We start from the raw sequence: 26,103 nt of genomic DNA, 5'->3' as shown, positions 1-26,103 counted from the left end.
TCTCTCTCTCTCACACACAAACATACAGACTCTCGGTTACTGGTGTGACGCGGAGAAAGGAAACTTGATCGATAGTGAAGGGAGAAGCGCGAAAAAAAGGTAATTTCTCAAGGTAGCTGATTTACGGTGCTTTTGTTAATGGACGGGGTATGGAGCGAGCATGTCGGAAGGCCTAACCCGAGTGGATGGGCTGTGGGTAATTGGGGAATAATAGTCGTGACAGCTTTTCTGTTGTGATGGTGTGACGTAAAAGTAGGGATATTAGGGGCAGCACAAATAATTTATTGGCTGGGATTGTAGCCGTTGGGAATGTAAGTAATGATTGTTTTTGTAGCAGTTTATATGGGCATACTGAGCTACACCTGAAGGCCTTATAACTCATAGCAAAGCTGTCCTAATTGTTTAGAAGCTTAGATCAAGCGTCATATATGTTGTTTACATTGATTCTAGGCCAATTTGTCGAATTTGTGGTTTTAGCGGATTTAAAACTGTGCCTATCACAATCGGATGGAAGAAAAAACGATCGTTTTGGTTCGAACAAATTAAATAATCAGATCGATGAATTTATTCTGAAGACAGCGCACCAAAAAATAATGAAATTTAAACGACATGTAAATCAATACGAATGTAAACATACAACGATTGAATCAAAAATTTGATTGAAATTTACGTTAAAATCAATTGAAGCATCAAACAGCATGCAATTTTACACTTTCATTCGTGTAATATTACATGTCATTCATTTTACAGCAGTATTCGAGTAAAAATACATTGAAGTGCATTGGTTTTCCGTTTAAAGAAACTGTAATTTTCAATCCACGTGTGAAATTATAATAAAATTCGTTAAAGAGAGCACGACAAGTCGTGTGTATTTGTGGTGGAACTAAATTTTACATTTATATTCATGCTCCAAATATGTGCATGAAAATAAACTTAAAATTACAAAATATTTTTTCTGTGAGGAGTACATTTTTTGACTGCATAATATTCTATAAATCGTACGGCAAAACACAAATTATTCTTGAAAATTTTTGATCGACTATATGACTTGTAAACGACAGCTCATGCTGTAAAGAACAAAAAACTTAACTAGAAACAAAACTGTTTTGTTCGATATACATTAGGCAGTAGAGTAGTCAAATAAAATGATTTCGTACGATAATGCTAAGTCCCAACCGGAACTATTCGCGCAAATCTTTGGGTTTTCACAGTTTAAGTGAATTAACAAAGTTTTATTGCTGCAAAATACAGGGGGAACTGGGCCAATTCGGACCAAGTAAGAGTTTTCCCGTTTTTATAGTGAAACCGCATCAGTAGGCCCTGGTGTGATGCAAGCGAAGATAATTATTATTTTATATGCTTTACCAACATTTGAAAACCCAGATAATTAGTGAAACGAATATTGTTGTACGATATTCATCTGAATGAATAACATGGATTTTTGAATGAATATTTTTCATATTCACCATGAGTCGCATCAGGTTCATTTTCAGCCGTCAAAAAAAAGCTTCGATTATTTTTAACTCTATTTGAAAGCTGGGAGAGTTTCTTCTATTTCCAATTCATTTTCGTGTCATTTTAGGGACATATGAATTGTTTAGCTGTTGCTTCATAGTTGCCTTCCGATTTACTGCAGTTCCCGGCAGTTAAGTATATTGTAGTCTTCAGGCAAAAAAATTATCTTGATGACTCTATATAACTCTAGAACTGATGTTGCATAACGGTGCTATGCCAAATCAGGCCAAAACACCGAAAAACCACAGTCATGTTTACAAAAGATGTTCTACGTTTTTTGAGGCCAAATTTGTGGTAAGATCTTTGCCCTAGTTCATGTGGAATAAATCTGACTACGTCTGCCGCTGCAGATTGCTTGCCAGACCATAAAATCCTGGGCAATTTCGAATTATTGTTTGTTTGTATTTTTCAGCGATATTAAATTTATCTCTGGCAGTAAATATCACGCACTCTCGAAATCATGACGTTCACTGCGCCGAGTGTTTTATAAGTTTGCGATGGGATAATTTGAATACTTACAATGTGCGAGCTGAATTTTCTGGCGTTTGCTTGGCTGAATTATCTGTTTATGTTAATTTATAGAAAAAAATCTCATGAAATTTACCAAACTATACATAGAAATTTCACCAAAATTGCAGAATATTAGCGCCAGTGCAGTAAAATTTCATTTCATTCAATCGAAACTGAATGGACGCAGTTAATCAGTCGTCTACGGTAGTATTCATATTCATTTAACGCATCAGATGCTGTTGATCTGAAGCTCAGCTCAGTAGCTCTTCACTCACCGTCGCTTTCAAATGAGTCGCAATTCATAGTCAACCTCCTTCGTTTGATCTTGTCAAATGAATAGATCCGCTTTAAATTTACCCAGTGAGCACCAGTCAAGTGAGATCCGGGTAAGCCTAAGACAAGAAGAGACAACTGGCTTCGTGTTTTTGGCTATCTTGCCTTTTTTGTGCCAGATGACAGATGAGTGTATGCAGCTTGCGAGGTTGGCAGTGCAGCCAATATCTTTGTCATATTTAGATATGTTGCTATAATACACATAATAATGACCGTTTTATTAACACACATTTCGCCAAAATTTATCTGGTACTAATAAATCCAACATTTTTATCACATACTTTATGTTTCTAGCAAATTTGGCCAGCATAACAGCCTATTCATAAGAATCAAATTTGTAACAGAAATATAATAGAGATGAACGTACTACCAAATACGTTTTTCATTGCAACCAGTTCCAACAAGCTGTTATTACTAGATTCATTATTTTTTGTCTGAAATCTGCGAATTTAAGAAAATTTGAAAAATAATTATGACAGCCGCAGTATGCTATCATTATTGTACGAAGCTGTCAAATTCATTGCTAAAATCAAATATGGAATTCAGCAATTTTCTTTGCACCTCTACCAATATTTTCCTGTTCCGATGACATCGTAAATGGGTAAAACACTTCCACACTCGTTCTATAGGAACACATTACGAGCACAGTCTACAGACACGAGAATAGTCGATGTTCTCTATCAGAAAGAATTCGAAAAGATTTTGTTCGACATGAATGCTATAAACAGGTCATATCGATGGTGGGTTTATTGATTTCAAGCAACCAAAAGTCGCCATATTGGATTGATTGCAAAATGTCCTCAATCATCAGTTTCCGTCATCTACTGACCAGCCTTGTAAAAGCAATATAGATATATCTAACCGAACATGTCAAATGGTCCTAAGTGCAAATGACAGTTTCTCTTTGTTTACTTTTTCTTTCGCTAATAACTCGGCAGTTTATACGTTTGTTACTCAACTTTTAGCAAAATAAGCTTGTCGACATCAGAGTTTTTCGATATATCCTGAAACAATATTGAAAAGTTTTAAGATAATCGAAAGAGAAAGTAAACAAAGAGAGGCTCTCATTTGCACTTAGGACCATTTGACATGTTTGTCGAGATATATTGTTTATGGTTTTCGCTTTAGAGGTTACTGGAAGCCGCCATCTTTATTTTCATGATGTCCAAAATTCATAAATTCCGGTGTTTTATGACTACTTTAACTGATACCCACATTGATAGTCGTTTTCACTGTTTCTTAGTAACCTAAAGGTCGTCATCTTGGATTTCAAAATGGCCTCACCTCCTTTTAAATGTTATCCATGTTACCCTCATCTCTGATTTTAAAATGACTTTAACCATCGAGCTTGAGCTTGAGCTTGAGCTTTACCTTGTGCGACCAGCCCTGGCTGCCACTCCGTTATCGATGTGGCCTAGCTGAAGTTGCAAGGGAATCAGAATGCTTGGGATTAGGGAAACATCTTTCAATGTGCAACTCCTGGTAATCCTAAAGTGTTTATTGATCAAAACCGGCATCGGCCAGGCCTGAACGTAGATCGCAGAAGGAACGTTCGTCCGATACTTGCTTTTGCTAGAGGCCGTATATACTACTGCGCACTCCACAAGTATCACGGGAGGAGGATATTTGTTAGTAACTAGATATTGACCCATCAACTCATGGACCGGAAACCAACGGCCTTACATCCCTTCCGAAGGAAGAATTTTCACCTCAGAAAAGTCTCGACCACCTCGACTGGGATTTAACCCAGACCAACTGGGATGGGTGGCTGACACGCTCACCACTCAACCAACTGCGCCTTCGTTTGAAATGACTTTAACCATCGATTTCCGTTATCTATCATCTTGGACCTTTAACAAGTTCGACCGTTTACTCCTAAGACAAGACAAGGCAACTAGTAATACGATTTCTGTGTACTTTGGTAGTACGTCCATCTCTATATAAATTTTTTTGGCGAATTTGAAAATTCTTTTTTTTTTCATATCCTCCTGATTTATCAGCTTCATCGAAAAAAATGACAACCTCACTCATACAGAGAAAAAATGTTCCTACCTGTATCCGTCTTGAGTTGTCTCGTCTTTTCATAGCCTTTACCCTATATGTATTTATTATCTTGCTCGGAGTTATTTTCATGTCAGTGAATGTTCATTCATATTCATTTGTGAGTGGTTCATTGGAATGGCTCACTTCCATTAACTGAGACCGTGCTAATGTGAGGTTGGTTTTTAATAGAAACTAAACAGGCTAAAACGTCAAATGACCAGAACCTGTTATTCAATTGACAGTGAACTCTGAGTGACTCAAACGAAGACGGCAGCAGAACTCAACTGATATAGTGGTGGTATGCTTACAGTGAAAGACTCGCAGTTTCAATTGAAACGAACTGTATTTCAACAAAATTTGGTTATTCTGTGTCGTTCGGGCTTGCGGTATAATTTTATCGTGGGTAGCATTAACAGAGTTAAACCCAAAAATCTGATGCTAGTATGAACCAACAAAAATGGAAATAGACCATTGTGAATTATTACCCTGTTTTGTCTTCATTTAATGTATCATAAAATGTTATACTTCAGTGACAGACTTCAAAACTAGTAGGGGAACTGTGGGTAAGACGGGCACATGGTTATTTTAGGTATATAACATCAAAACTTCTATTGTATTGTATGTGTACCCTATCATTATGGGTAACAATGAATAATGAAACTCTTAGTAGGCCTTGAATACTGTTAAACGTGTACAATTTAAATAAATATTGATAATCAGTAGTGTAGTTTCGTGCGGATGTAATTTTCAAGTTTCGGATTTAAGGTATATCGATGAAAAAATCCATTTTTTTCGCGGATTTTTTCCTTCATTTAGATAAAGTAACCCTTAAATGACATCTTCGTGGAAAATAACAGGTAAGTTGATTTATGCGTGAATAGGTACAAATGTTTTAAAATATGTGTACTGGTGGGGCAAGACGGACAGTCTTGATTAATTTTATTGATTCATCCTTATATGAATGTCTTGCATGTTGAAACGAAATTCTAGCAGTCAAACGTGGACAACCATCCAGTTAGCTGAAGTCCCACATGCAGTAGTCTGCAGGATGTAGGGGAATGTGTTCGGTTGTCGGCAGACTTTTGTTTCGGCTCACAACATTACTCCAATTGAACAATATATGAGAATAAGCATACCAATGGAAAGCTAGATGCCTTAGCTAATAACTTATGAAAGAAGTTAATTTATTCTGTCAATTTGAAAAAAAAATTATTAACAATTTAGTAAAATGCTAATTTTTTACCATTTTAAAAAATGTGGTTGTCGGCACCCTAAGAAAAGTGACTAAAATGGAAAAATATGAATGATAATCATCAAGATTCAAAGGGAAAAGGAAATTTATTCATTTCAACAACCATCAAAGGCATTATGAACATGATTCTTCATCAGAACCATAATATGTGTATGTGAAAAACTAGTGCGAATATTACGCACTGCAAATGCACTGACGGATCGAATTCACTGCAATTGAGTTAGTTTCAGGCAGTTCATTTTTTTACCAAAGCTTCAGATAGATCAGATAGAAGTCAGCCAAAGGGTGACTGTCTGGTTTATGTCAAAAGCTACATAGGGGTGCCGACAACCGAACACTTTCCCCCACGTTAATGTGACCGAGGCTAAATACGGAATTCCTAGAACCTGGAAACGACTTTGTAGACGACTTTGTGCAGGTCCCATACTCTGGCTGTGTGTAACCCAGGAACAGATGTTACCAATTACGCATTTAATATATTAATTTACCAGTGATTGTGACTGATTATTGGAACTGATTGTATAGCTCTCTTTATGACAACGGCAAAAACGATATTAGAAAATACATCATTTTCTTCAACTCTTAATCGAGCCCCACAACGTTATCTTTCACCTAGAATTGAACATATATATTAAGAAGAACCACAATCTATTCAAAACATCCATTAGAAATAGGAAATTTTAATATTTTGTGTGTTTGATCATCCTTTCTGAAACATGTCCGTTTTACTCCCACCATATGTCCGTTTCAGCCGCAGTCTGGAAAAAGTGCAGATATTTCTGCATTTTCTAATTCTTCAAAAAATGATACTTATTGATTTTTGTAACATAATCCCTCTGGGCACGCGAAAGCCAATATATGGAGTTACAACATAGAGTATTACATGTTGACAAAACATGCTCTTACTATGTTATATTTCAGTACTTCCTTAATATGTCCGTCTTACCCCCAGTCCCCATACTATATTATATGTATGTATGTATATTGTAATATTTACTCAGTTATGCAAAGCCGAGCACATTGTTTACGAAAACATCCCTAAACGTATCATGAAGTACGAAGAATTCTTTGCTGGCTTGGACAAGGGAGTTCGAATGGTGAATTTGCGATAAATCTGCCCTACTCCATTAATTCTCCGAATTGGCCAAGAAATTCTTCATCCTCAAACAACGAAATGTAACTAAGGAGATCAATTTGCTATTGTTAACTCTGTCAGTATGCTGTTAACTGCGCATTCAAATACACGGACGCCATTACGAGAAAAACAACGGATATTTCTAACCTTCAATTGTTTCCGTATCTTTTCAATTTCCATTACAAAAGGTCCCATTTTGGAACCCTTGTAGTAAAATGCGATATACTGATTCCATCTCTGTGATGAGACGCTTATCGAATGCTAGATAAGCTAGATCCACTGCCGAGGATTAGTCGAGTAGACTGCAACAGAGCACCGAGTATGGGTCGTCAAAACGCCAGCAAACCGGACGCCACGCTCCATCCGGAATCGCCAGATCGCCCATGGCACCCCACCGGTTATTCCGATAGAAATATAGCGAAAACCAATGAAGAATCGATATTGGGAGAACTTTCGCCAGGGAACTCTCAGCATATGCTAGATTCACCGCTGGGGACTAGACTAATTAGACCGCGACGAGACACCATCAGTCGCGGGTCATCGGGACACCAATGAACCAGACGCCCTGCTCCACCGGAATCGGCACCTAGCAGATTAGCTCGGTTTTGGGAGAACTTCTCTCGCCGGAAAACTCTCCGTCGGAGTAGGTCAGGTCCATCATCGGGGCTAGATCGAGTAGTTTGCGAACAAGTCGAGGAGCTGAACGGCTCATCAAGGAAGTAGTGCCAAATTGCACAAGAAGGGAACTAAAAGGCTTAAAGGAGTTGCGGTGCTAAGTGGCACCGGACACGGAGCCAAAGAGGTCAAGAAGTTGTGGTTCTGAAACCAAAGAAGATTCGGTATCGGGAGAACTTCTTTCGCCGGGGAACTCAACGTCAGCGTACAAGCAGATTCATCGCCGAGAGCTAGACTGAGCAGACCGCGACGAGACACCAACAGTCGCGCCGGGGTTTCAGCAAACCGGACGCGTTACTCCACTGAAATCGCCAAACTGATCTCGGCACCTGGCTGGTTGGCTCGCTTTCGAACTTCTCTCGCTGGGGAACTCTTCGTCGCATAGGCTGGATCCATCGTCGGGGACTAGACCGAGTAGTTCGTGATCAAGTCGGAAGCGCAACGAGGAAGTGGTACTAAACGGCACAAGGGAACCGAAGGGCTCAGTAAATTAGATAGTATGAAGTTTGTAGCCCAGATTGTCCTCGTAGGGGAAGAGCACTAAAAATATATGCATTGTTTAGGACTAAACAAAATAATTCTTTTTAAATATTTAAATGGTTCAGAAAAATTTGCGGCAAAACGAATGTCTTTAACTATAATAATGTTTTTGGGAAAAAAATAAGTTTACTGAATCGATTTGGGTATTTTCATCGCATTGGGAAGCATTTCTCATAGTCAAATGGCATCTCAAGTGAATATTTCGAATCAATTGAATGCCGTACGACGTTACTCCAATTGGCCAGCATTAAAATGATTGATTGATTGTTGATGAACTGTATAGACATGAATGAGTACGTCATGTGCGATGATCATAAATTTGAAGTGACATGAAGAATTTAGTCATTAAATAGAATATTTACGTAACTCACTGCACGTTAAAAAACCATCGGGTGTTCCGAATATATAGACATTAGTAATGGCTTCCCGAAAGGCCTTTGGTACTCGCACTGGATTTTACGCTTTGTTATTAAACTAGCTGTTATCGTTTCTTGGATTTGTTGCAATCGACTTGACGAGTATTCCCATTGTACCTTCAAAACGAGGTTACAGCTCTAGCAAACGAAGAACAAATCTAAAGAAGACGCAGTATTGTGAACTAAATTTTGCACCAATTAGGCTTCGCAAAAACAAAAAAATCTCTGCGATCTCTTAAAGTGTACAACAACACAAAAGATATCTTTGTACAAAGACTATTTATAGCGCGTGCCGTGGAATTTCTGAAAACTGCAAATATAAGATAGAATAATAGGTAATAGGTCCTACTTACCGTCCGAAAAAACAGCACGATCCACACCACTAATGGCAAAAATATTTTCATTTTTGCTGCAAAGAAAAGAAAACAGAGAAGAGTAAAAATTAGTAACACGTAGAAATAACACAAACCGACAATCATCATTTGTTTCCGGGTGGATATGTTCTCACCGAGAACATTATGCTCGAGGGAAACAAATCTCCCCCCGCACCGCGAGAAAATAAACCCCACCCAAGCCATACCCTCGAACCTGATCGCACCTACGAAACATGCCCAAACGAAAAAAAAACAGCACTCAGCACTCGGGCAATCAAAATGGCTCTCGCCAGGTTTTTGTGTTCACTTGTGTTTACGCCATCCTCACAAGGTTTACTGTTATTCCCAGCTGAGTGCAACACGACCTCGATCGACGCTATCACCCCGCCGAAAGCCTCATCGTGGTTCATCCCGGGTCTGGGCAGCAGCGAGCGAGCGGTCGGTGGCTGGTTTCATGCTTTTTCCTCGTTTGCAGCATTTAACATTATTGGCAGCAGCAGCAGCTGGCGGAGAGGAAGCTTGGGAAAGTCCCACATTTTCCCGACTACGTGACTGTTCTATAACAGCCGTTACGTATCGACCCGGAGCCCACGGGTTTACGGGTAGGAAAAAGTAGTTCTTTCTCGTAGGACGGTCATCCGCTCCGGGGATGTACAGAATTTAGTCACGCTGCGGCTGCTTCTGGGTTCTGCCCACGGTTTCGCCATCATTATGCCACTCGGTTGCATCTACATTAGATGGAGAGGGAACCGTTTCCCCATACCGGCATCTACATGCCAGAGTTGCTGCGGTTTTGCTACTGCACCCCGTTATCGCTTGGTTTAGATCAGTTCGATTTTTGCATAACCGGCGAGGAGTTGGACAAAAGTCCAAGATCTTTGCGCAGTAGGTACTTGTGTAAGCGATGAAAAAAGGGAGTACGCCACGCCACAGCGCCACCGATGCTTGTTTTGCTTTACATTAGTCGGATACATCCCCATGGTAGTGGAACAAAAAAACACACACTCACAGAATGGGCTGATCGAAAACTGACGTCTGTTTTTTGATATACCACAGAGGTGTTGGAAGCGGAGATGCAATTTCCTTTTCACGGCTGTTTGTTGCTTGACGGCGTCGATGGTGAGGCTGATTGCTGTTTGCTCAACACGGTTGGAGCTAGCGTTGGAAGTTTGGTAATTGGAATCCGCTACTAGTTGCTATACGAGGTAAATGGCGAGAAGACTACACTCGTTTAGATATGGTTGTTTTCTGAAGCCGAGATGCTACTGTACTTATAAAGGAACTGAAAGATGCCTGGAAAATGCTTTGACGTAGAAAAAAATGTTGAGATTTTATTCTATTGAAAAGGTTAGAGTTTCGTTTTTATGTACATTTATGCATAGAAATTCAGTGTATCACTGACGCCTTACGTATAATATTGCCAATTTCACACCAAATTTGACTATTACACAATTGAGCATACTATTTCAAAGTGTGATAAAAGTGCTCATTTAAGTCCAATCGTCTGAGTACCTTCGCTGCACTTGGTCATTTGGTTACAACAAATAAGTGCACCAAACACTTCTAGATGATTTGATTCATAGTGCGCTTTTACCACGCTTTTAAAGAATATGCTTCTGTGATAGTCCAATTCGGTGTAATACGTGCAGAATGTTCTTTAAGGGCAGACAATTCTCATTATCACGTAGAAAATTTGTTAATATATGAATGTTTTGTCATGGCATCAAATGAATACTTTCAAAAATAATTTAAGTAGAACAAGTAATCCAAGAGTTGAATCTCGTTCGCTCGTTCGTTTTCCGAGGTTTTAAGGAAAAGTAGTCCATCTATTTTAAAACACATCATCACTCTTGGACCAACATGGCTTTGTAAGAAAGTGCTCGACAAATACTAATCTGATGAGCTACGTGTCCTCGCTGATTGATAAATTGGAAAAAACAACAATAGATCGATGCGATGTACATCGACTTCTCGAAAGCTTTCGACCGTGTATCTCATCAGCTCGCTGTGGAAAAGCTAAGACGGACTGAACTGTCGGACTGGCTGACTAATAGACCTTTCTCGTCCGACCTAACCCCCTTTTTTCTTATTTTTATTCAAAAGACTACACATTTTTAAGAATATTTCCGCTGAAATGAGACTTTTTAGAGCTATCGTGATTTTTTAATGATTTTTTTAAATTTAAAAAATGCAGGAATGTTGAGTATTTTTTTCACCTTTGCAAGAATGGTGGGACTCAAAATATGTGTTTGGGCAGCACTGTTTTGTATATTTTTGCTTGGCTTCCTGGCAACGCGGCAAATGAAGTGGTGAGTCGCGGTACAAAGATCATTGGTTATGTAAACAAACTAAAGTGAACCTCTCGGTGGAGAACGTTACATGGTAATGTTTAACCTCACTTTTTTGACAGTTCAAAGAGATTGTTTACATGATCTTGGAATTTTTTGTTGATTCGATCATAGAGAAACTTGGTTTGGTTCGCTTCCAAATGTTAACACTTTCCCAACAAGGTCGCTCAGCTGTATTTTTTAATTGATGTCGGCATCATACATTGTTCCGTTAACTTTAACATTTTTACTTTTCTTGTACATGATTCATTGAAGAAGCAAGGAATTTCTAGCCAAACATTTGAAAAAGGCCTACTGCCAAATGCAAACAAATCGAATTTTGATGTTCTCTATTAAAATTCTGGGACAGAACCTGTGGATAGATGTTTTCTTTTTCTTTTTTCTGTTCATTTTATCTCTTGTCTTGCATAGCCACTCTTTCTTCCTCACATATTTTAAATGGACTGGCTACATTCGACAGTCCCCCCTGACTGCATTTGACGGTTCCCTTTGGCTGCATTTGACAGCTCCCCCTGGCTACAATTGACATTAGGTTTTTTTGTATCCACACGTTCCGTCCCAGTTAAAAACTATCTATCTGGCCATGTACATAAACATAACGCAACAATGGATTATGAAGAATTTTGATAATGATGTTATAACAAATTATAAAAGAGCCCGGCTGATATAAAAGTCCTAACTAGCAATACACTTTTTATAAAATGATTATAAAGGATTATTGTAACTGATTCCAAAAGGATTATAAAGGCAGTGAAATACGTACTCAATGAATTAAGGGGTGTGTCTGATACAATATGCGCAATCAAACTAAATAAAACAGAATTCAATTTTTAAATAGAATTATAATGAATTCGACCAAAACTTCTTTTGCCTTTTTCTCATTTTCAAATGTTTGGGTAGAATTTAGATTATTTTATCGTTGTTGCGATCAATTTCGTTTGGTTTGTTTTGTTCACAATGTTAGTCGCAGAGCATTTTGGTAATCTATGGCAATTGATGCCCTGTACACCCCATACTAGGTCCGCTCTTGTTTCAGCTGTTTCGCCCTGTCCGGCACCGAGTCAATCGATGGTCCAACCTGCGCCGCACTCGTCTGTCGCTATGTCAATGGCAGGGACTTGGATTAAAGGCCAAAATTTCAGCTACGGTTGGTGGTGTTGCTGCAATCGGTTTGCCTTCGGCCACATTGGACATTCGGCTAACGGGAATATTCAGCGATTCCGATTCGAAGGAAGCAGCGCCAGTAGCAGACTGCTTCGGCTCAGCAATACGCTCCGGTATCGGACGAAGCTAACACTCCGACAGGACGAAGGTTTCAACGAGGGGCTCAGGCATAAGTCCTTGCACTTCCTGCTTGTCGAGTGAACAATTCCGACGAAACCACTGCCGCTCTCGCCAAGTTTGATCACCGTAATAAGTGCAACGTCAACGGTATAGTGACAGGATTAGTCGAGAACAGTGCCAGGACTGACTTGCCAAGAGCTACAAGATTAAATAGCAATGCGTTTTTAAAGTCACCATAGTATAACGTAGAGGCTTTACCAAGATGATTTATTCAGCAGAATAAGATAGCAAAATTACCCAAAACATAAGACCTGGCTGCCGAAGTGAATTCACACACATCATCACCTACAGAGGTAAGCAATATTGGAACGCAGCGAAATTCCTCACAATGAATTGATCTCGTTAGGTGAAATTCCAGGAAGTACAATTTTCATAGCACAATTTAGTCGACCGAAATTGTAGTCCTCAGTCGAGAGAGAGACTGATAGAGTAGCAGCAGCTAGGAATTTTCTTTCGAAAGCTAGCAGCGGTTTCGCGTATCCTGCGCTAAGTAGAGAGCGTTAAGACAGATCTCCGAAACATGTCAAGTGCTATCAGATGAGAAAAAACGTCGCATCTATGACCAGTACGACAAGGACGGTCTGCTGACCAACGGTTCCGTCCGGTACCACCATAACACACGGCACCGGCGACACATATATATTCACAACATACTAATTACTTATCCTTCCGAAAAAGTAAATAAATTGACTATGCAATTTATCATTCGCTGCCTAGTTATTTCCTGCCAATTTGAACACGACAGCAGTTGCAGAAAGCTTTATTGCGGTGCAAAAATGATGGCAACTCGGGATATAATATAAATTTACATATAATTTCTCCTCCCTGCTCTGCATTCTTATCACTCCTATCAAATCCTTCTTACTCCTTATCGTCAGTGCCGAGCACTGTTTTGCATTTGCCGGCTAAATCAACGACAATGCGATAATCGTCAATCGACGAAACTTTTGCTGAAATGGAACTTGAACACGAATAGCAGCTATCATACGCTGGTAGGCATTCTGACCAATGGAAACGTTTTTCGGTATGGGCATTGAACGATCATTTCAACAACTTATCATCGACCGAATTCGTTACCTATAAAGTTAAGGTAACCTTCACCACCTTAAAATGAGTAATATATCGGATCATCTTGTTAGGACTTAACCCACGAGCAAACAAACAAATGTGTACAAATCCTTATCTATCATTCAGAAAGCAATCGTTTTATAGCCCAATGCTTGATCTTACGATTCAGCATATGCCACCGGGTTTTGCATCCAGCGCCGATTGGTCAATGTATGAACCAGGGGTGACTACGCATCTCGAAACGAAAGGTTTATTGTATTCAAGCTTGTGTGAAAAGGTCGATTCGAATTGGTTGCATAATGTGGCACCAGGTTCCCATTGTTCCAATCCTCATCCCTCTTGAGTTGATAGTCTTTCAAAGAGCATCGAAAGTATTCAAGTAATGTAAATTTTAAAAGTCCATGTAAACAAGTCTTTGGTAAACAAGCACACTGAACTGTCAGAAAAGTGAGGTTATACATTATCATGCAATGCTCTATGTTTTTGACAGGTATATGAATGTATCATTTCAGCATCAGTGATGCCAGGTCTATTCAAACAATAGCCTGCAGTAAAAATATAAAAGTCTGCAGATTGCTACAAAAATCTTCAATAAATTTGACATAGAAATGTAGTATGTATACATTTTAAATTATCAAAAATGTTGAAGGCCTGTGTATAAATTGGCTGGCATAGGCTTAGTTCTGCTAAATATTTGTAATCTGCAAAACATCTGCAGTGAAAATGCAAAATCTGTAGATTTACTAATATATATGCAGAAAAAAAAGGAAATTCATCCAAATGGTGTAAAAATGCGGGGAAACAAGGCAAGATAGGTATTCAGAATATGGGGTTAAAGGAGCAGCTCGCACTATTTTTGATTTTTTCAATAGTTAGAGGTACCAAATCTTCGCGGCAATGGGCAGTAACGAATTGGGGATAAAAAGGAAGCATCCTATCATATAAAATTTTTTGACGAGAAAGGTCTATTGGATCTTCACGTACCTTGCGAACTGTAACACCTCGGTGCGACTTGGAACTACACTATCCTTTCCACATTACATTGGGCGTTCCTTAAGGGAGCCATCTCGGACTTCTCCTATTTGTGCTATCTGCGAACGATCTCTGCAGTCAATTATCGTCTTCTAAAGGCATATATGCTGATGATCTGAAAATTTACTGTGCAGGGCCGGGAAAATAATTATTTCCCGAGTGGGTAGTAAGATTCGGCGTGATTTTTACTCGTAGTGATGAAAGTTCAGACATGGTGTAAGTGAAAGTGAAAATTTCCGGATAATACCTGGTGGCTATTTGGAAATACTCTTTGTTAACGGGCTGTGTGAACGACGGCTCAGCGAAAATGTGTTTGTTGATTACTGATACTACAAATGGTCGGTGTTAAGTCAGACCGGACTAAGTCGCAAAACATAAAAAATGAGATAATGATAGCACTGGATAAAGAATTTCTTCAGCTGTATTCGACTTTTGCCAGATTTGAAATTTGTAACAATAAGCAAGAATTATGGCGAAAATAAATTTCCAATTACAATGTAAAGGATGCTGTGATTCAAACTTTAAACTCGTTTTTCTCGATAGTTCGGTCTGACTTAATACCGATTAAATGTTCCACAGCTAAGTACCAATTACTCTATCCTACTCTACTTCCGGACCGAAGATAACCCATTTAACATCATCGATATATCGCGTAAACTAATTAAACAACAATCGGCCGTTTACGAAAAAGTATCTTGTCTACGTACCTTCTGGGAAGTAGAAATTGATGGTGTAGTCTTCGACCTTAATTGCAAAATATGGGGTTGGGTCCTTCCAGAACAGTCAGTGAAAATTCTGGTTTGCAAGCAATTGCGCTTAGCAAAAATCGAGGAGTATAAGAACTTATTTTCAATAAGTCTCATATCGAGCCTATCGCCGGGTCTACTCTTCCAAATTTTGTTTTTTGAATAAGGCTCGTCTACCTGTTCGCCTTTTTATGCATTAGGGCATGCCATCATTACGATCAATTGGGTCATATATCTACCCAATGTAGAAGCGTAGTAACGACGACTAATTTCTACGCTCCCTTGTCTACTAAAGAGCGAGTGTCTCATAATCCTATTGAGGGAACATGTTCTAATGTGCCTATAAATTTTCTAAAATAGAAAATCATTTCCTCTCCTAACTTCCTCGTAAAGGCCTGAGATGTCCTTTGATGGGTGCTATTACAAAACTGAAGTAAGTGGCTCCTCGTCTCAAAAATCTTAGAAACTAACAGGAATTCCCTCATGGGACATAAAAATCCCCAAGTGTCCCTATATTTCATTCCCATAAGTTTTCTATGTTTAACACGATGTATTTGGTTAACTTCCGACCTAGATCTTCCACAATTTTAACATTATTCGCCAGGGCCGAGTTAATCCTCGGTACCAGATATTGAAGTTGTCGTTTGTCAAGTCCGAATCAAAGGCAGACATTGTTTCCCTATACATCACACCTCAACTGGTTCAAGGAGACTTCAACTCCCACGGTATATCATAGGGTTGTCTTCACGTTGATAACCGATCTATCTTACTGCATGATATTCGCGACAATTTCAATATGATCTTGACTACTCCACCACCGCGGCCAAAGGCGCATCTACTATATCTCAAGCAATCGAATCAAAACAAGAAATTTCTCCGGTGGAAGAAGACTAGGTTTTAACTGGCTTGATTATCGACACTGCGATTAAAGGTCAGACGAAACGAGACCCGGCGCAAACAGCAGTGGACGTTCTCCCACTTCGTGGTGGGTAGAAAGCACTCAGAATTGTACGAAATCCTCCTATAAGAACTTTTTGAATGTAGGATCGCCCGATTTGTTCCGCAACGTTAGAAACGCAAATGAAAAACTTAATGAATGCTGAAAACGTAGTTATTGGCACCGGTTTGTCGACGGATTAACGAGAGAAATGATGTTTCACCTGGTGGTTAGGTCCTACGTTTTTTACAAATTAGTATCTCAAAGATGACGGTGGTAGTTAAGTGGAAAGTCTAAGAAATTACACGAACCTTTTAACATAGGCAACACAATTTATTTCAATAATTCACTACTACAACTATTAGCATCCAGAGGACATTTTCTTTGGAAAACAAATTTCCCACACGGAAAACTCGATTTAAATTATCTGATTGGTTGATTGGTTCCCGCTAATTATGCTTCGAACCGCTAATCTTGAACAGTTTACGTTCGAAGCTCCACCTCTTTGAGATGGAAGAAAACTGATTTCATTCGATGGCCAGCCCATTTAACTTCGAAGTTAAACTGAACCGAGTACAAAATCGGGGGTCGCATGCGCGTGCGGCATCATTCGTGTGTTACACTTGTTTTAGTTATACCAGAACGTCCTGTCGACTAAATCCATCGTCTGCTGAGAAAGGGCAACTAAGCCGAGCGTGTCGGTGCCAGAGCACCTGGCAACAGTGATGGAATATTGGAGCTGGCAAGAACAAATGTTCTGCCGCGGCGTAAATATTTCCCAGGGTGAAGCTCTGCCTAACATCGCCTTTCTGACCGAAACAACAAAAAAACGTCCTATCTAATCTACATTTTAAGCATTTGACAAGTTTTTTAGGCAATGTCACTCTAAGCAGTAAAATGGCCAATGATCTAATGATCCGTACTATGAAATAATTTCTCCACCGGGCTCACTGTTTTGATTAAATAAGGTTTTTAATATTTCCGATGAGTGGAAAGTACCATACATATGAAATATGGCAAAAAATCAAATTTATTTTTTTGGTTTGATAGGCTGATAAGGGCTAATTTGTTTGCCAAAAGAAAATATTCTCCGGGTGCGTACTGAGCGTATCAAACAGATCTTTGCGAAATCTGTTGGGAAATATTCACATCAGTTGTGTAACAGATGCCGTATAGAATACGATTACCGGGGTTGGGCATAGCGTAGTTGGCAAATCGATTGCCTTGTACGCAGCTCACCTGGGTTCGATTCCCAACCCCGAACATAGGGTTTGAAATTTTTCTAAAGAGATTTTTCTAACCCGAAAAGAGGCGAATGACCATAAGGTTAAAAGCTCTATAATCAAAATAAAAAAATACGATTACCATAAATTACGTTAGAAATGATTTTATAAAATCAATCATTAGCTTTGCTTTGATTGGTGGCCTACTTGTTGTTGTTTACATTCCACAAAAAAATAGAAAAAGTTCTAGTTTCGGAAAATGGCTTCATGAAAACCGAAAAATCTCATATTTTACTGAAAAATTCGTTCATTTTTCTTCGAAATAATAGGAAGAAATTTTTTTTATTCGGTTTACAGTGATTATATCGTGCAATATTTACTCAAAAAGTAGTTTTTGTTAGTAAAAAGTATATATACAGGGTGTTTGGTTCATGGTTAAGAATCTCTCGGGAAGTGATAGACTGTCATATTTGGAGAAAAAAATTGTTCTACACATACCATCAAATCTTAACCGTTACAGAGTTAATGAACTTTTTGTGTAAAAAACTTATTTGTCTTAAAATACCTCTAACTTTAAAAGTGTACTTTGTATTTTAAATGTTTTAGTTCCATTCGAAAGGTGAGAAAATTTCGCATTGAGTGACGCCCTCACATGTTTCAGTTAATGAGTTTAAGTAGCCTTTTCAAAGAAATTTATTGAAAATTTCAAACGATTTTTCGTTCAATTCTGGAAAATCCTAATAGTTAACCTCATCATTTTAATAATTCAGATTGTTAGTCTTGATGAGTCAAATTAAGCAAATTTGTTCTTTGACATGATACACTTACCTTTTCTTATTTTCATGATTTTGGGTTATTCAACTTGGACATTTTTATCTCATTTTCACTAGTACCAGCTCTAATTGAAAAATTACGGCACTTATTGTACTTTTTTTTTTCTTTTTATTCAAAAGCCAGGAAAATTTTACAGTGAAAAATGTATTAATACCTTTCAGTTAAGTGAATTTAGTATTCTTTTAAAAGTAAATTAGTTTAACGTTAGTGCTATTATTAGCATTTTCGTTAATTTTCTTAAAATAGTAAATAATAAACATCACCATTATTATCATGGAAATAATGCATCTCAGCAAGTTCTACAGTTCTTTCTTTGACTCCATTCAATTATCTCTTTTGGTTTCGACGTAAAATCGTTTTAATCACATCGTTTCATATGCAAAAATAATGATTTCGAACCCACTACATTTGTGGCGAGCTCATGCTGTGTTAACTATTAAATAGCAGCAAAATGAAAAGAGATATAGACAAAGTGTCTAATAAAAAGTCATAGAGAATATTAAGGGGCATCAAATGAACAATAGTTACGATAAATTTTGTTGATTACTAATTAGAATAATTAAAAAACTCTCCAAAAAACACAAATTTTGAGTTATTTCGTTAGTAAAAAATCATTTAGTACACTTAACTAAAAGATATTTGTACATACACTGATAGGACATTTTCTCAGCTTTCCAATGAAATCTTGTAAATAACGATATAAAGCATATTTTTAGATTAGAGTCTTTTAAGCACTTGCAAGTCGGTTACAGGAAAAGTATAGTAACGAAATTACAAAGAAATGAGAAGAGATAGAAATAAGACGTTCAAGAACAAATCATGAATCGTCCTAAAACCCAACTTTTGGATAATGGATATTGCTATAATCATACTTCATTATTTCGAGAAAATTAGCAAAAACCTCCTCAAAACATTAACTTTTAATTACTTTACAGTTAAAAGGTAATTAAAACTAATTACTTAAAAGATATGAGAACACCATTCAATAGGAAATTTTCTCACCATTCAAATGAAACTGAAACATTTAAAATACAAAGTATACTTTTAAAATTAGAGGTATTTTAAGACAAATAAGTTTTTTACACAAAAAGTTCAATAACTCTGTAACGGTTGAGATTTGATGGTATGTGTAGAACAATTTTTTCTCTAAATATGGCAGTCTATCACCCCCCGAGAGATTCTTATCCATGAACCAAACACCCTGTATAACGTTCTAACGAGAGAAGCTAGTGATTCGGTATATTAAGACAAATTGTTCTCCTTCAAAATATCTGAAAGTATTTCTAAACTGATTTTAATGAAAAATCAAACCTGCAAAAGTTATACAAAGAAAACCATTTTTTAAGAAAAACCCTAATTTCTTGTAAAATGAAAAGTACACGACACAGAACTTCAGTGTCTTCGACGAAGTTTTCTAAAATTTTATATTCTTTAATATTCTGGTAGACAACGAAACTCTATCTCGAACAATTAAAAGGTAATTTTCTGTGCTTTAGAAAATTTAGAACTACCCTTACCTTTTGTTTGTCCCAATGAATATTAATATGCCAAAAAACCCATTTTTGGTGAAAAAGTGCTCATAATTTGCAACGAAAATAGTTAGATGTGTGGTTTCAAGTGACCTATAATAGGTTTTAGGTTTCATCAAATGCAGCACAAAATTACTAGATCATTCTAAAAGTACATTTAATTGTTTTGTAGCACCGTGTTATCAACAATTAGTCTTGAATTGTTGATAAAACGGTGCTATAAAGTATTGACTGTACTTTTGAAGAGATGTAGTAGTTTGTTGTTGAATTTGATGAAACCCAAATCCTATTGCACGGAAAATTTTTCCCAAAATCGTGAATAAAGTACCATGAATTCTGGAACAATCACGTATTTACGCTACGGAAACAGGACCATGAACAAAAATCATGTTTTATAATTATTGTCCATTTCCCTTAAGTAAAGCCAGTATAACGCTTTTATTAGTGGAGGTATTTGTTTTTGTTTTGTGAACTTCAGTCTTCGGAAACCAATTGTGAACTTCAGTCTTCGGTACCATACCAATACCAAATCGATTTTCGGTACGTGACCTAGTTCACAACTTTATGAACTTTATTCATAAAACTGAAAGTTGAATCGTGATTTCGTTTTCGTGGTTGTGAAGTAGTTAACAAAAGCAAAACCCGGATCACTATTTATCCTTTCAATCATTAAACTAGTTCATGATTCCTAATATATTAGTCACGATTTGATATCCTAATAGTATAATAATTACGACTTATCATTGGAGCTCGTGAAATAGTTCACAAAATCGAGAAATATTATTCATGTATACGTGAATTGATTCATGATTCCTAACGACTCACCATTCGTACCCATGAAATAGTTCACAAAATAATGAAATATTATTCTTGGAAACGTCAACTGATTCATGATTCCTAGTATAAAAACCACACCTGACCATGCGTTCCCGTGAAATAATTTACAACAACATAAAATATCGTTCAGGTGTTCGTGAACTGGTCCATGATTGCTAGTAAAATTTTCACGATTGACTAATCGTGCTCATGGAATAGTTAACAAATTCGTAAAATATTACTAATGGATTCGTGCACGGGTTTATGATTCGTAGTACCTGATTCACGATCTATCTTGAGTGCTTGTGATATTTAGAAGACATCCGGAATCATTTTCAAATTCGTGTACCCGAGAAAATTCTCGTGGGTTCACATCCTATACAACCCATTGAAAAGACCATAAATATTAGGGTGGGGCATTGTTATATGGAAAAATGTAATCATAGCCACATCAACCGAGCACAGCACTTTTTTGGTTCCTTTTGGGGTCCCAAACAACTGTGCGAAATTTGGGGTCGATTGGTGTTGACCCGGCGTAGCGCATTGCGATTGAAATTTGTATGGAGATTAGTATGGGAAAACCTACATTTTTCCATTTTTAATTCTACAGACTACAATTCCTGTAGTGTGCCAACAAATAGATAGAAGTATAGTCCAGGATATGCTGAACAACTTTGCCGAAGGATGTATGGTATTAGAATGTCTCTAAGCCAAGTTATACCTGTTCAAAGTTCGATACATCGAATTAAATGCCACAAATCATTTTTATTACCAACACTGCGGGTGCACCAATGGTATTTCATATAGCATTCCAAAATAACATTATATAATTTAGTTTTACCACATTGATATGTTTGGATGTAGGTTTTCCCATACTAATCTCTATACAAATTTCAAACGCAATGCGCTACGCCGGGTCAACACCAATCGACCTCAAATTTTGCACAGTTTTTTGGGACCCCAAAAGGAACCAAAAAACGATCATTTTGCCCCACCCTAATAAATATGGTCCGTGCCAAGTTTCACAACCATCAAAACACCACAACATGGTCAAAATAACTCATAAATACACCAAACTGTGGTTTTTATATGGGATCTACCGGACCGTGGCGATGGTGTTTTCATGGGCTGATCCCATTTAAGATACAATCAAAACACCATGCAGTGAGGGTGAAATTGGACCATCACTATGGGGGTATTATTGGCTTTTCGTTTGCTCGGGTAACTCTGCACATGGTCTTGAAATTTTCACGTGCTTAAAGTTATGTCCAGCTCCTAGCGACTAATAATAGGTGCGAGCAGCAGATATAAGAAAACTAATAGGACCTCGAACATCGTTACTCATTTGATAAGGTGCAATGTGATGTACGGACAGAAAACGAAATCTGCGCAGTTTGTGATATAATTCAGTTACCGCGAATCAGTCACACTTTTATGATTCAATTCATATTGTCACGTTACTAGGAGTAAAAAATCCGATAGTAAATAAACATGAACATAAGTCCCATTACTCCAAGCTCAAGAATAGAAAATCACGATAACGTACATAAAAATTACGAAAAGCGTGACTAAGATCCCGAAATCCTAAACAAAAATTTCACTACTCGTGATAAAAATATCAAAAATTGAGACTATGATCACTAAATAATTAACACAAATCACTCTACTTGTGACTATAACATCACGATAACATGAATAGAAATAACTGAAATCGTAACTTAGATCCTGAAGCATATGCTTGGGACACGATAGATCAGCCTTTTGGGGCCACTATAGGACACTACTATGGTGTAAATCTGAATAATTTTTATAGGAAATTGTGCGTTATTTCGTGCGAAAACGCCAAAATAAAATGAAGAGGACATAAAGAACGCAATTGCATCTGTATAAGAGGGTGCCAGTATTCGATCAACCTCTAAACAATTCAAGGCTCCGTTCGAAACATTACGTGCTCGTGTGAAAGGAAAGTGCTCGTCATCGATGCAAACACGTCAGATATCTCGCGTGAGTTACCAATATAATAATTGAAGGTAGTGTTGAAGTAGATTTAATCGAAAAAAATATGAAAGAAAAAGAAAAGGAAAAGGAATAAAAAAATGCTCTAAGTAACCACGTTAGCCGAAATGCACAACATCAATTCCACACTCTTGCAATGACGAGGACACCGAAGAAGTCATTTACAAGCACAAAACCGGACGCGGTTGCTGAAAAAACATGTTTTTTGACATTTCCGTCCGCGGTTTCGTGATTTTTCACATCATTTACTACTTCCTTTTTTCTTACCGGAATGTCGTCAATAGATTGCATTTATTATTTGTATTCCTTGATTTTAAAAACCTCCAATAAACTCGCGTTATTAAAAAAATTCTAGCACTGCATAAAATCGTTGTTACCAAAAGATTTCCAACGAGTGCTGTTTGTTAAAACCAATGTATGAATACCATCACACGAGCTCGTCAAAAAAAACTGACCTACTTGGCCCAACTCTACTCTATGTATGATAAACGAAGCGAAATTTCACAAACCCACAGGAATAGTGACTAATCTAATAGTAATCACGAACCAGTTCCCAAGACACGAATGCATCCATGAATAATTATCCGAATGTTGTGAAACTGTCACGAGAAAATATCAAGACTGTTTTGATTTTTGAATCTAATTCATAAGAACGAAACTAGATCATGGTTAAGATGTAATTAATCATGAATCAGTTCATGTTGTATAGTCAAACCCTAATGTTACTAAATTTATGGATAAAATCATTGGTTTATGAACAGTGAAGTTAACCCTCCGGCACTCGCGCCGTTGTATTTTGTGCAACACCTTCCGAAACGCTGGCGAAATCTTCTTCCGGAGGGTTAACGAAAAAACGACCATTAGCACAAATAAAATTGTTATGCAGTCGTTACGGAAGAAAAAGTGAACACAACTTTAAAACACATGATTTTTGTTCACGGCTCTGTTTTCGTAATGTAAACATATGGTTGTTCCACAATTGATGGCACTTTATTCACGCATTTTGGAACAGTTTTGTCCGTATGAGGAAGGGGCTAATTTGACTAGATACTTTTAAAATATGTTCCAAAGCACTTGTTTCGTGAAATTATGAATTTTTACATTCCACAATAAGGAATCTATCGATCAATAATCAATAGAATAATCAATTATTATGGGGGAATTCCTGGGTATGGCCAATTTGACCTACAATACCGTCTGTGTATTTTCAACTTTTGTTTCGACTACATAAGACACTTTTTACTTTTCAACGGCATTCAATTAGCTAGAGATTACTAAGTAGAAACAGGCATAAAATCCTACAGACTAATCTTTTGTCTTCTGCTGGCAGGAGTCGGTCTTAGGTAGTGTTACGACGAATCACTCAAGTCTACAAGCAAGTCTCACGGCAAAGACAGACTTGTCCCTCTTTACCATCAGAACCAGCTTCTAGTTTTCTGATCTGTATATTTCACATCCTTGCTCTCACTTGAGTACTAGGTTCTAAAATTTTAAAAACTTTCCTTACTCAGTAAGCTCTAGCTAATTGAATGTTGTTAAAAAGTAACAAAATAGTCTTTGTTTTGAACAATGACGAAACTTTATACAGTCATGCGGGGTTTCGAATCGATCAAAAATATTCGTTTTCCTTTGGAAAACACGTTCCCGAAATATCCCCCGATATATTTCCAGAAGGAGAGTATTTCTAACAATATATTCGGTGTTAGTTTTTTTTTTTGAAAATTTTCAATGAGAAAGAGTTTTAAACGCACTAGTTCTTTGTTCTGCGTTAAGAACACCGTTCTCCAGTAAATATTTCAATATGAATAAAAAGAACTGTTTGTTTTTGTGAGCAATATGAGTATACACTTTTACCACTATTTCACGGTTCCAGACCATATTGCGGCTGAAACCACCCTATTCATTAACATATGTGAACTGTCCTTTATTTCCAATCAATCAGAATATTTAAAAAAAGCATTATAAGTGTAATAAATAAACCTCAAGTGTGCATTTCACCAAACCTTACTCAGTTGTGTTCAAAATACATTTCAGATCACCATTGAATTTAATTTAAGCTTTTAAAGTAAAAATGCCGAAAAAACAACATACGAATGCAGAAATACTGTTTTGTTCACAGACGACAGATTTCACCTCAATTATCGCAGTCGAATAATAATATACAAATAAAGACTGATCAAGCCACTCTCCAAGCGACCACATCCGGTTTACTTTCGCAATACTCTGCAGCTGATTTTACGAACCTTGCTTTTGAGGACTCGTCCTAAGGGACCCAGAACCTCGTTGATCACCATCCAACATAGGGCACAATTTTGCAATATTGTCGTTTTCGGAAATTGTTCCACTGCAACGCACATCACTGTTCACTTCCATGCACTTTAGTAGCAGGTATTTCTTTTTGAATATTTTCAAACAGCACAAAATCTCAGTTCAAATCCACCAGTTTCAGCACACTTTCCGGAGATTTAATTTCCACTGTGATTCACTTCCATTCTTCTTTATCAGTGATTTTTCGCACAAAATCTCCATGCAAATTTCAGATTTTGCCACCATAAGAATCTGCTTCAACACTAATTAGCAAAGGCCAAACTTTCCACTATTTCGTCTCGCTGTTTCACTCCTCGTCAACCACGGACCGACCGGTCGGCAATCATCCACTTGACAAAAAAAACCTGACACGTTTTGCCACTTTTTGCTGACTTCGTTTGACATTTCACATTTTCGCAGGAAAAAAAAACTTGCCACAGCCGCCAAATGGCTCACTTTTAACATTTATCCATAACCGACAGCGACATCCCACAATCTGCGGCACCACCAGACAAGCGTTGAAGTCTCCGCCGTTGTTGGCTTCACCCGTGCTGCTGGTAGAACATCAGCAAAAGCAGAAGCAGCAGCAACAAGTCACCGATACAAACGGTCCTCAAGCCACAGGTACTTCAACTGCCAGTAAAACACACGTATTTAGAGCACATTTTCATGTACCCGCACCTAGTTCTAGCAGGAAAAAAAAGACTTCTATAATGGAGCAGCGCGGAACCCGAATGATCTCGCTGGAGGGCGCGCGCGAAACAGACTAGCACTACAACTCGATCGAAGACGTGGAAACACCTTTCCCGTAGAGCGGCCGCGAAGAAACTAAAGAGTAAAGAGCGAACGCCGAACGAACGAGGCTGAGGTGCCATAAAAAAGTCCGGGTCTCCGCCTGCGTGAACTGAAGGCAGCAACAAATCGAGAGATTGCGACTTAAGACAACAGCTATAGCGGCCCTTACACGTTCAATATTTTCGTCAATACGAGTATTGACGATATTGTTACAATATTTCAGTCCCGTTTGAAATCCACATCGTCAATATTTTTTTTTCCATTACACGTACAATACTTTTGTCAATACACTCTAGTATTGACAAAAATATTGAA

General features: G+C 37.8%; 1 protein-coding gene across 1 annotated transcript in view; it reads right to left on the bottom strand.

The window, feature by feature from the left end:
- LOC131679918 (uncharacterized) overlaps positions 1 to 25,801 on the bottom strand; it is a 385,760-nt gene extending 359,959 nt beyond the window's left edge. Inside the window, exons 1-2 of the mRNA XM_058960665.1 lie at positions 24,930 to 25,801; positions 8,773 to 8,828 (exon numbers count right to left, since the gene is read on the bottom strand). Of these exons, the coding sequence (XP_058816648.1) occupies positions 8,773 to 8,828; positions 24,930 to 25,059 (186 nt within the window). The 5' untranslated portion in view covers positions 25,060 to 25,801. The remainder of the gene's footprint in view (positions 1 to 8,772; positions 8,829 to 24,929) is intronic.
- Positions 25,802 to 26,103: the final 302 nt, after the last annotated feature.

The sequence above is a fragment of the Topomyia yanbarensis genome, chromosome 2 (genome assembly GCF_030247195.1).
Source record: "Topomyia yanbarensis strain Yona2022 chromosome 2, ASM3024719v1, whole genome shotgun sequence".
Lineage (NCBI taxonomy): Eukaryota > Metazoa > Arthropoda > Insecta > Diptera > Culicidae > Topomyia > Topomyia yanbarensis.
The sequence above is the reverse complement of the archived record's forward strand: the minus strand, read 5'-3'. Positions and strand labels throughout refer to the sequence as shown.